The following is an 11,674-nucleotide window of genomic DNA, read 5'->3' as shown; positions in this document are numbered from 1 at the left end:
GTTCACTATGTCCTGTAAAACTTTATCCACATCTGCGTGGCCCGCTGTGCTTACTGTCTTCGGCAAGGTCATCTGCAGTGCACACCACAGGGTTGTGCGTGCTTTCCGAGTAGCCACACACATCTCTTTAATTGCTGAAGCAAGGGCAAAAACATCTGTGAAAAAAATATTCAGGGCCATTTCATATAGATACCACTTCAGTATCCCTAAACTCATGAAACCCAGTGTTGTCAATACTAAATGATCAGACACGATTTTTATAAAAACAAGGATCAAGGCTGGGGATTTAGCTCAGTGGTTCCACTGCCTGCCTCATAAACCCAAGGTCCAGAGGTTCAATCCTGGTACCAAAAACAAAAACAAGGATCAGATGGGTACGGTGGCCAAAGTCTGTGATCCTAGCATTCTGGAGGCTGAGGCAGGAGGATCACTTGAGTTCAAAGCCAGCCGGGGCTACATAGTTCAAGGCCAGCCTGAAATACATAGTGAAACTCTGTTTCAAAAAAACCAAAGAAAGAAAGGAAGGAAGGGAAGAGAAGGGAAAAGAAGGGAAGGTGGCCACTGATTGAGCTAACCTAAGTATTTAGTTTTTGGGTTTTTTTTTTTTCTTTTTTTGGTACCGGGGATCGAACTCGGGTCCTTGAGCTTGCGGGGCAGGTGGTGGCACCATTGAGCTAAATCCCCAGCCCCAGTATTTAGTTTTTAAAATACTTAAAAGTGGGCCAGGGATTTAACTCAGTGGTGCCGCTGCCTGCTTTGAAAGCACAAGGTCCTGAGTTCAATCGCCAGTACCAAAAAAAAAAATACTTAAAAGTATTGTTATTTGATATTTTCTGACCTGTATGACAATCAAGTCTTTGGACAAAACAGATTGTGTCTTAAGACATTATAATTAAATGAATAAAATTAACAAAGTAGAACAATGTATCTTTGGAATAAATGTGTTGATCACTTGCTAATCTGTTCTTTAGGCAAGTGTTAATCTTAGAAATCCAATCTTTTAATCCCAATCTGATTTTAAAATATTCAAATTATCACACTACCTTATTAGAAGGTGTGCACTAATATTTGTACCTCTGTCATCCTGGCATCTTGGCACCCCTTGCCTTTGCCGACTTGAAGCATTAAAAATCTCATCCTTTCTGCGCGACTGTACGATGTGGATGGACTCCAAGTGTCTGTCAAGAGCAGTGGAGATGTTGGGATGAAGGGGAGAGCTCCGGAGACGCTCCATTTTGCCCAGTAATGTCATAACCTGAGGGGGACATGGCAGATTCAGTGAGATGTGTAACCCTACTGTTGTGGCGTCTCCTTAAGTATAAACAAATCTTCAGTGAAGCAGAAAGATGTGAGCAGCAACAGCCATTTGGTAAAGAAAGAAGCATTAGCTTTTTACCAAGATGGTGCTGAAGGCGAAGAAGGAAGCTCCTGCCCCTCCCAAAGCTGATGCCAAAGCAAAAGCTTTGAAAGCCAAGAAAGCAGTGCTGAAAGGCATCCACAGCCACAAAAAGAAGAAAATCTGCACGTCACCCACCTTCCGCCGCTCCAAGACACTGCAGCTCGGGCAGCAGCCGAAATACCCTCGGAAAAGCGCCCCCAGGAGAAACAAGCGTGACCACTATGCCATCATCAAGTTCCCCTGACCACAGAGCCATGAAGAAGATGGAGGACAACGACACACGTGTGTTCATTGTGGACATCAAGGCCAACAAGCACCAGATCAAACAAGCTGTGAAGAAGCTCTGTGACATGGATGTGGCCAAGGTCAGAACCCTAATCAGGCCTGATGGAAAGAAGGCATATGTTCGACTGGCTCCTGATGATGATGCTTTGGATGTTGCCAACAAAATTGGGATCATCTAAACTGAGTCCAGCTGGCTAATTCTAAATACACATTATTTTCACCATATAAAAAGAAAGAAAGAAGCATTAGTTTACTTCTAACCTCATCAAGTCCTCGAGTCTCAAATGTTTCCCTTTTAGAAATCAGAATGTTCAGATAATAGTATTAAAGACAATTTTAAGGAATAGATAATACAGAAAGTATTGATTTAAATTTATGTTGAATAATACAAAAATCCTGTAATTGTCAAAACTGCTTAAGAAAATTATAGGAAGGTCCTCAGTCATCTTATTGATGAAGTTTAAACCCAGGTGTGGTGGCACACACCTGTAATCCCAGCACTCTGAGAGGCTGAGGCAGGAGGATCCCAAGTTTGAGCCCCGCCTGGGCAACTTAGTGACTTAGCGAGAGCCTGGTCTCAAAATTTAAAAAAAGGGTTGGAGACGCAGCTTGCTATGAAGGCCTTGGATTCAATCCCCAGTACCAGCAAAAATAATAACATTAATAATAATTAAGATTAAAAGGGACTGAATATAGTAGACCAATAGGGGGAGTATATGATTATTATGCCTAATATCTTTCAAATTCTAAACTTGGAAAATGTATGAAAAGAGAAAGTTTTGATTAAGATTTGAGTATCAAAATAATTACCTGTAGGAATGGAATGACTTAACAATTCTCATCAGAAATGGTGTTTAGGGATTGGAGATGTTGGGAAAAACTAAGGTACTCCTTAATACTCAGATCAAATTTTTGTCTTCCTTTCTTCCTCCCACTAAATGCTAAGTTACCCAGGCTGTGCTCAAATTTATAATCCTCCTGCCTCAGCCTCCCAGCGTGCTAGGATTACAGGCATAGCTTTCATGCCAAGTTTCTTTACAATAAGCCTATTTCAGGTGTTAAATATTTTCCTGCCAACTGTACAGGCCAGATCTTTGAACTCTGCCATAAAGAAGGATGCCCTTCAGACACTTATAGCTAAATGGATGCACCTTGAGACCGTACTCTTAAGTGAAATAAGTTGGATACTCATGTTTAAATACCTCACTGTTTCTCTGGTGTGAGAAACCGAAAGTAGAAATAAGGACTAAAATGTATACTAGATATGGGAAATGGGAAGAAAATGTCCAAATAAGAAGGGGAACAAGGGAGGGGTGAGGGAGAATGGAAGGAAGGGATAAGAAAAAAAGAAGAAAATAGAAGGAAAAAATGGAAACTAAACTTGTGAACATAGAGAGGAGAGGGGACTTGAGGGAGGGGGGATGGGAAAAAAAGAGGCAGGATGTATATCATGTACAGGTGCAAATTCCTTATGATGAGTGTTATCATTATGTATGCCTAAAATGTACCAATAAATGTTTTGCTATTTCAAAAAATTTTTAAAACAAACAAATCTTTGAGAGGCAAACAAAACAATAAAAGAAAGAAAGCAAAAGTAGTACATCCAAAAAACTCCACAGAGTAGTTTATGGTAAAAGAAAGAAATGGATGAGCCAGGTGTGGTGGCACATGCCTGTAATCCCAGCACTCAGAGGGCTGAAGCAGGAGTATCACCATGAGTTTGAGGCCGGCCTGGGCTACATAGTTCAAGGCCAGCCTGATCTGAACTACATAGCTACACCCTGTCTCATTAAAAAAGAAAAAGAAAATTGGGGCCGGGGATTTAGCTCAGTGGTTTTGCTACCTGCTGCGCAAGTGCATGGACCTGAGTTCTATGCCCGGTAGCAAAAAAAATGATACTCTATTACATATGTTGATTTTTCTAATCCCTAAAGTGACTTTTATTCAGTCAAAATCTGATTTTGTTTGTTTGTTGTTGTTTTTGGTACCAGGGATTGAACTCAGGACCTTGCACTTGTGAGGCAGGTGTGGCACCACTGAGCTAAATCCCCAGCCCCAAGATATTCTGTTTTGCTGCATTTTTTTTTCAGACATCAACTTTTTATTTGGAACACAGTATGTTTATAAAAAGAGAGATGTCAAAAGAAAAAAAAAGAATACCTACTCTAAGCTGCTTAGAAAATTCTGAAATTAAAAAGGAAATAATAGGTATAAGCATTCATTGAATTACAGCATGATTTAACATCAGGATTCTTCACAATATTTGTTTGAAGTGATACTTTATTTTTCCAAAACAAAGCTATTTTGTAAAATGATGCACACCTGTATACCTCAGCTTCTCAATATTGAATACATTGCTGAATATACTTTAGGTGTGTTGAATAACTCAGAATGCAAGTTAAAACCAGACAAAGTGTTATGCACGTGTAACACCAACACTCTGGGATGCTAATGCGGGAAGATCACAAGTTTAAGTCCAGCCTGAGCATTTTATTTGTTTTTTGGTGTGTGCCATAAATTGAACCCAAGGCATTGAGCCTGCCAGACAGCCACTGTGCCACTGAGCTACATTCCCGGCCAGCCTGGGCATTTTAGCAAGACTGTCTCAAAATTTTAAAAAGAGCTGAGACTCAGCTCAGTGGAAAGAACCTAGGCTCAATTTCCAGTACTCCCTACCCTCCAAAAGTACAGGTAAGCAGTCCTAGAGGTACATGGACACCTGTAATCCCAGTGTCCCAGCTACTCTGGAGCCTAAAGCAGGAAGATAGCAAGGTTGAGTCCTGCCTGGGGAACTCAGTGAGACCTTGACTCAAAATAAAAAAATGAGATGTGCTGGGAGCTGGGGGTGTAGCTCAGTGGTAGAACAGCCCTAGGTTCAATCCCCAGTACTAAATAACATAAAATAAAAATTTAAAAAGGTTTTTTAAAAAAGAAAAAAATGTAGTATTCCCCGTTAACATCATCTTATATAATAAAAGCTACTTTACTCATCAAACTAGAGAACAAGTATCTGTGCCTAAGAAATTAGACTGTCCCTATAAATAATATTCAAAATGCCAGGCGTGGTGGTGCACACCTGTAATCCTAGCACACCTGTAATCCTAGCACTCCTAAGGCTGAGACAGGAGGGCTGCCTTGAGTTCAAGGCCAGCCTAGGCTACACAGCGAGATCCTGTCTCAAAAAGCAAACAAACAAACAACAATAACAAAACCAAAATGGACTTTGCTTTTAAAAACTTTCTGCAGTGTGGTGGCACAGGCCATAATCCTAGCTCTCAGGAGGCTGAGGCAGGAAGGATCACAGTGAGTTCAAGGCCACCCTGAACCACACAAAGCAAGATGCTGCCTCAAAAAAATGAAAAATAAAAACATTCTTTCTGTTGGAGTCTCTCCATTGCCAATGTAGGTTTGAAGAAGAATCATTTAAATTACTAAAATTACTTTTTATATAATTTGAGTGGGACTATTTTCCTTTTCCTAAATATTAATTATAGTTCCAGAACCAAAAATGGAAAAGAATATATTTCAGAGTTACATGTAAATGTGATTTTAAAATCCTTCAGCAAGCAGGGCCTAGCGGTTGCAGGCTGACTGGGACCTGCTTCCTCCAGCTTGCTCCACTAGCTTGTGACCAAGACAGGCTTGCGACCAAGACAGGGTGAGAAGGACCACTCCCCCCGGGCATGCCCACCAGCCGCCAGCTTGGCTGCGCAGGTGCCTCTAAAATAGGGCCCGCCCCCCCAGGCCTTTTGGCTGTGAAGCTACCTGGTTCCACACTACAGAGGCACAGGGGGACGTAAAAGCCATTGTTCTGAGCTGCAGAAGTGCACAACAGAGAGAGGAACTTTCAGGCTCCCTGCTGAAAACAAGCCCACTGGAAAAGTGAAGAGAATCTCTGCAATAAAGGCACGCCAGACCAATGTGCTTGGTAAGTTGGAGGGATCATCAGCTCCCATTAGAACCTGGACTTCCTTCAGGGGAAAGACAGCTGAAACCTGCAATAGAACCTTCCAGAGTGCAAACTTGCAGAAGGACAGGGAGCTTAACTTGGGACTTGCAGCCAGAAATCTGCCTGAATTTCACGGGTCTGGGACTAGCTTGCTGAGACTCACTGACTTATAACTGCACACTGCTGGCCACGTTGTCTGTTGTGACAGCAGAGACATAACCTGAAGGAGGCCCTTCATTTATATCTTTTATTTGTTATTTTCAAAATAACCACATTTTTTTGCTCTCATTTTTAATATTCTATTTTTTCCTTCTTTTCTACTCTTAAAATTTTAATTTTTCTCTTTTTTCTTTCTCTTCTATTTTCTTTCTCTCTCTCTCTGCCTTGCTCCCTTGCTTTCCCATATTATTCTTCATCTCCCTTTGTGTTCCTGTTCTGGCCCTAATTTGTATTTCTTCTTTGTTTTTTCTTCTCTTTCCTTCTCTTGCCTGTGCTCTATGGTCTCACTGCTAACCTTGTCCTATCCTTCTACCTACCAATTCCTCCCTCCCCAACTCCTTCTAACTCGGCATCCTGAAGGGGAAAGTTCCTATATTGAAGAGTTTATCCAATATAAACATATATTGGGTTGGTCCTTGATTTGGATTTAATTCTCATAGTTAAAGGTGATAAGTTAATAACTACCACAAATTATCATTCTCTAAGATGTACTTGATGCTATGGTGTTGCTGACTGTATCACTTGGGCTAAGGTGTTGTGATTGATCTAATCAGTTGTCCTTCCTGGTATAATGAAAATGAGATAGCCTCAGAGCCATTAGACTCAAAACCTAAAGACTAGCTATATCTGGAAGACAGCTCTGAGAAGCAATCATTCCATAAGGATTCTAAATACATCAACAAAGATACTTACAATAAGTAACTTCAAAGTATCAACCCAGGAACTAAACCAAGGACAGTACCAAAAACAAAAATGAGAAGACATTTAAGCAAGTCACAAACTCAGACTTCCACTCCACAAAAGGCAAATTCTGGGGGAAATGAGGTGGAAAAGTCTGATAATCAACCATCTGGACACCCTGAACTGATAGCACAGGAAGTAACAAAACCGATGAATGAGGCTCTAGAAAAATTCAAAGCAGAAATAATCTCCCAGATATCTGCAGAGATGGTGAGCAGAGTGAAAGACATGATTAGAGGCTCTAGAACAGAAACAGATAAAAAAACAGATGAGCTCAGAAACATGCTGGAAGCCATGAATGCCTAGCATAAGAAAGAAATGGAAGCCATGAAACAGATTCAAACAGATATTCAGGAGATTAAAAACTCCACTGAAAGCATGCAGAGCAGATTAAGAGAATCTGAAGATGGAATAACAGTTATAGAAGACAGGATTGCGGTGAAGGACCATGAAAACAGAGATTTCTTAAAAATAGTAAGGGACCATGAGAAATCAATCCAGCAGCTGCTAGATGATGCAAAGAAGAATAACATAAGACTGACAGGAGTCCACGAAAAAATGGGAGAAAGTACAATTGACTTAAAAAAACTGTTCACAGAAGTAATAGTAGAAAACTTCCCAGGCAGAGGAGGAGAATTGGACATACAGATAAGCGAGGCATATAGAACTCCACCCAGCCATGATAAAAAAAAATCTATACCTAGACATATAATAGTCAAGATCCCAGAAACCCAGGAGAAGAACAAAATCCTATAGGCAGTTAGAGAAAAGAAACAAATCACCTATAAAGGAAAGCCCATCAGAATCATGGCAGACTTCTCAACACAAACCCTCAAATCAAGGACAGCCTGGAGTCAGGTATTTCAAGCCCTAAAAGAAAATAACTTCCAACCTAGACTGTTGTATCCTGCAAAATTATCTCTCAAAACCAACAGGGAAATTAGATACTTCCATGACAAAGAACACCTGAGAATTTCATGAACACCAAAACAGCACTCCAAACAATTCTAAGGAATATTCTAGAAAAAGGCAACAAAGGTCACAACTCCATGAGGCTCAACAGAGGGAAGCCACCAGGCAAGGTAAGACACTAAAGGGAAAGGGGGAAAAAGAAATAAATAAAAGAGCCAACAACAGTAAAACATCATGACAAGGATGAGTCAATATCTATCAATTATAACTATCAATGTTAATGGACTCAATTCACCAATCAAAAGAAAAAGACTGACAGAATGGATTAAGAAGCAAAATCCAGCAATATGCTGTATACAAGCAACACACCTAACTCAAAAAGAAATTCATAGACAAAGTAAAAGGATGGAAAACAGCTCTCCACGTGACAGGAACCCAGAAAAAAGCAGGGGTAGCAATCTTATTTGTAGACAAAGTAGATTTCAAACCAAAACTAATTAAGAGAGACAAAGATGGTCACTACATCCTTGTGAAGGAAACAATCCAAGAGGAAGAGATGACAATCCTAAATATATATGCACCAAATACAAATGCCCCCAACTATACAAAACAAATATTAATGGACATGAAAATCCAAATAAGCACTAATACAACTGTAGTGGGGGACTTCAATATCCCACTATCACAAATAGACAGATCATCTAGACAAAAAATTAACAACAAAATTCTAGAACTGAACCAAGCTATTGTACAAATGGACTTAATAGGTATTTACAGAGTGTTCCACCCCACAAAATCGGAATACATATCCTTTTCAGCGGCACACAGGTCATTCTCCAAAATAGATCACATACTAGCTCATACGATATGTCTAAGTCAATGTAAGAGAACTGAAATTACCCCCTGTATATTATCAGACCATAGTGCAATAAAATTGGGTATCAATAACATGAGAAACTGCAAAACTCCCACAAACACCTGGAAATTGAATAACACCCTCCTGAAAAACCAATGGGTCACAAAGGAAATTAAAGAAAAAATTGGACAGTTTCTACAAGTAATGATAATGCTAGTACAACATACAGGAATCTATGGGACACAATGAAAGCAGTTCTATGTGGGAAATTCATAGCAGTGAATGCCCATATTAGGAAAACAGAGAGAACTCAGATAAATAACCTAATGCAGAACCTCAAGCTCCTAGAAAAAGAAGAGAATAACAAACCCAAAGCTCGCACAAGAGAGGAAATTATAAAGAGAGACTAAGAGAATGATACAAAAAATTAATGAATCAAAAAAAATTAATGAATCAGTTGGTTTTTTGAAAGAATAAATAAAATCGATAAACCCTTAGCCAACCTTATCAATAAAAGGAAAGAAAAGGCTCAAATCCATGCAATTAAGAATGAAAAAGGGCAAGTCACAACAGGCCCAGCAGAAATCCAGAGGATCAATACCTACTTCGAGAACCTGTACTCCAATAAAATGGAAAACACAAAAGAAATGGACAGATTCCTAGATACACATGAATTGCCAAAGTTAAATGAAGAAGATATAGAAATTCTAAACACCTCAATAACAATGAGTGAAGTTGAAAATGTAATAAAAAATTTACCAACAAAGAAAAGCCAGGTCCTGATGGCTTCACTGCTGAATTCTACAATACATTTAAAGAAGAACTATTGCCATTACTCTTTAAACTCATCAAGGAAATTGAAAGGGAAGCAAAGCTTCCAAATTCATTCCTGGAAGCAAGTGTTACTTTGATTCCAAAACCAGGGAAAGACCCAACCCAAAAAGAGAACTACAGGCCAATCTCCCTAATGAACATAGATTCAAAAATCCTCAACAAGATACTGGCAAACAGAATACAGAGGGTCATCAAGAAGATCATACACCCTGACCAAGTCACATTTATCCCAAGGATGCAAGGATGGTTCAATATTCGTAAATCAATAAACGTAATACACTATATTAACAGAGTCAAGGACAAAAACCATATGATCATCTCAATAGATGCAGAAAAGGCATTTGACAAAATCCAACACCCATTCATGATAAAAACGCTACAGAAAATTGGAATAGAAGGTCTTTATCTCAACCTGATTAAGGCTATCTATGAAAAACCAACAGCCAACATCATACTAAAGGGTCAAAAACTGAAAACTTTCACGCTAAAATCAGGGACAAGACAAGGATGCCCACTATCACCACTCCTGATCAATATAGTCCTGGAAACATTAGCCACAGCAATTAGAAAAGAGAAAGAAATAAAAGAAATAAAGATAGGAAAGGAAGAAGTTAAACTGTCATTATTTGCTGATGATATGATACTTTACATAGAAGACCCAAAAAACTCTACCAAAAGACTTCTAGACTTAATTGATAGATTCAGTAGAGTAGCTGGATATAAGGTCAACACTCAAAAAACAATAGCCTTCTTATACACAAATAGCAGACTCACTGAAAAAGAAATTAAGGAAACAATTCCTTTTACAATAGCATCCAAAAAAAAGAAATATCTAGGAATCAATCTAACAAAGGAAGCAAAAGACTCTACACTGAAAACTACACCACCCTGAAAAAGGAGATCGAGGAGGATATAAGAAAATGGAAAGATATCCCTTGTTTCTGGGTAGGAAGAACCAATATAGTGAAAATGGCCATACTTCCAAAACTACTATATAGATTCAATGCAATGCTGATTGAAATTCCAACTATATACTTCACAGAACTAGAGAAAACAATCCAAAAATTCATTTGGAACCAGAAGACACCTAGAATAGCAAAAGCAATTCTAGGCAACAGAGACATGGGTGGGGTATCACAATACCAAACTTGAAGCTATATTACAAAGCTACTGTGATAAAAACAGTATGGTACTAGCAAAGAAACAGACCCAAGGATCAGTGGAATAGATTAGAAGATGCAGAAACAACTTCAGACATACTTAGCCACCTCATCTTTGACAAAGGAGCCAACCACTCTCGTTGGAGGAAAGATAGCCTATTTAATAAATGGTGTTGGAAAAACTGAATTTCAGCCTGCCAGAGATTAAAACTAGACCCATTACCTATCACCATGCACTAAACTAAGATCGAAGTGGATTAAAGATCTAAATATTAAGACAGAAAAACTAAACTTGCTGGAAGATAAGTTAGGTAGAACTCTTGAAGATATTGGCATAGGAAAAGACTTTATGAACAAAACCTCAATAGCACGGGAACTAGCACAAAGAATCAACAACTGGGATCTCATCTTATTAAAAAGCTTCTGGACTGCAAGAGAAACCACCAACTGAGCTAACAGACAACCTACAATGTGGGAAAAAATTTTTAGCAGCTGTACCTCAGACAAAGGACTACTATCTAGAATATATAAAGAACTGAAAAAAATCAGACCCCCCAAATTCAAAGACCCAATTCAAAAATGGGCATCTGAAATGAACAGACATTTCTCAGACAAAGAAGTAAAAGCAGCAAATAAACATATGAAAAAATGTTCAACATCACTGGTCATTCAAGAGATGCAGATGAAAACAACACTGAGATTCCACTTCACCCCATAAGGAATGGCTGCTATCAAGAAATCAACCAATAATGAATGCTGGCAGGGGTGTGGAGAGAAAGGAACCCTTCTCCATTGCTGGTGGGAGTGCAGACTGGTGCAACCACTGTGGAAATCAGTGTGGAGACACCTCAAAGAACTAGGGCTGGAGGTCCCATTTGACCCAGGTATACCCCTGCTGGGTATCTTCCCCAAAGAATTAAAAGAATCATACCACAGCAATATATGTGCACCCATGTTTATAGCAGCACAGTTTGTAATAGCTAAAGCTTGGAAACAGCCCAAGTGTCCACCAATTGGAAACTGGATAAAGAAGATGTACGTGGCCGGGGATTTAGCTCAGTGGTTTCACCGCCTGCTGTGCAAGCACAAGGACCCGAGTTCGATCTCTGGTACCCAAGAAGATGTGGGGTTTTTTTATAAAATGGAGTACTACTCAGCCATAAAGAATGAGAAGCTAGAGTCATTTATAGCTAAATGGATGCATATTGAGGCCATACTCTTAAGTGAAATAAATAGAACACTCGTGTAAATACCAAATAGTTTCTCTAGTGTGAGAAACTGAAAATGTAAATAAGGATTAAAAGGATTAATAATGAATA

At 39.2% G+C, this 11,674-nt stretch overlaps 1 protein-coding gene and 1 pseudogene across 1 annotated transcript in view; one reads left to right on the top strand and one right to left on the bottom strand.

Moving 5' to 3' along the window:
- Meioc (meiosis specific with coiled-coil domain) overlaps nt 1-11,674 on the bottom strand; it is a 28,411-nt gene that overhangs the window by 3,883 nt on the left and 12,854 nt on the right. Inside the window, 2 exon segments of the mRNA XM_087202481.1 lie at nt 2-155; nt 1,075-1,255. Of these exon segments, the coding sequence (XP_087058607.1) occupies nt 2-155; nt 1,075-1,255 (335 nt within the window).
- Nucleotides 1,249-3,759, top strand: LOC147821077 (large ribosomal subunit protein uL23 pseudogene; annotated as a pseudogene).

Source organism: Heterocephalus glaber, unplaced genomic scaffold (genome assembly GCF_053883595.1).
Source record: "Heterocephalus glaber isolate CG9 unplaced genomic scaffold, H.glaber_assembly_v1.0 deba00001773, whole genome shotgun sequence".
Lineage (NCBI taxonomy): Eukaryota > Metazoa > Chordata > Mammalia > Rodentia > Bathyergidae > Heterocephalus > Heterocephalus glaber.
The sequence above is the reverse complement of the archived record's forward strand: the minus strand, read 5'-3'. Positions and strand labels throughout refer to the sequence as shown.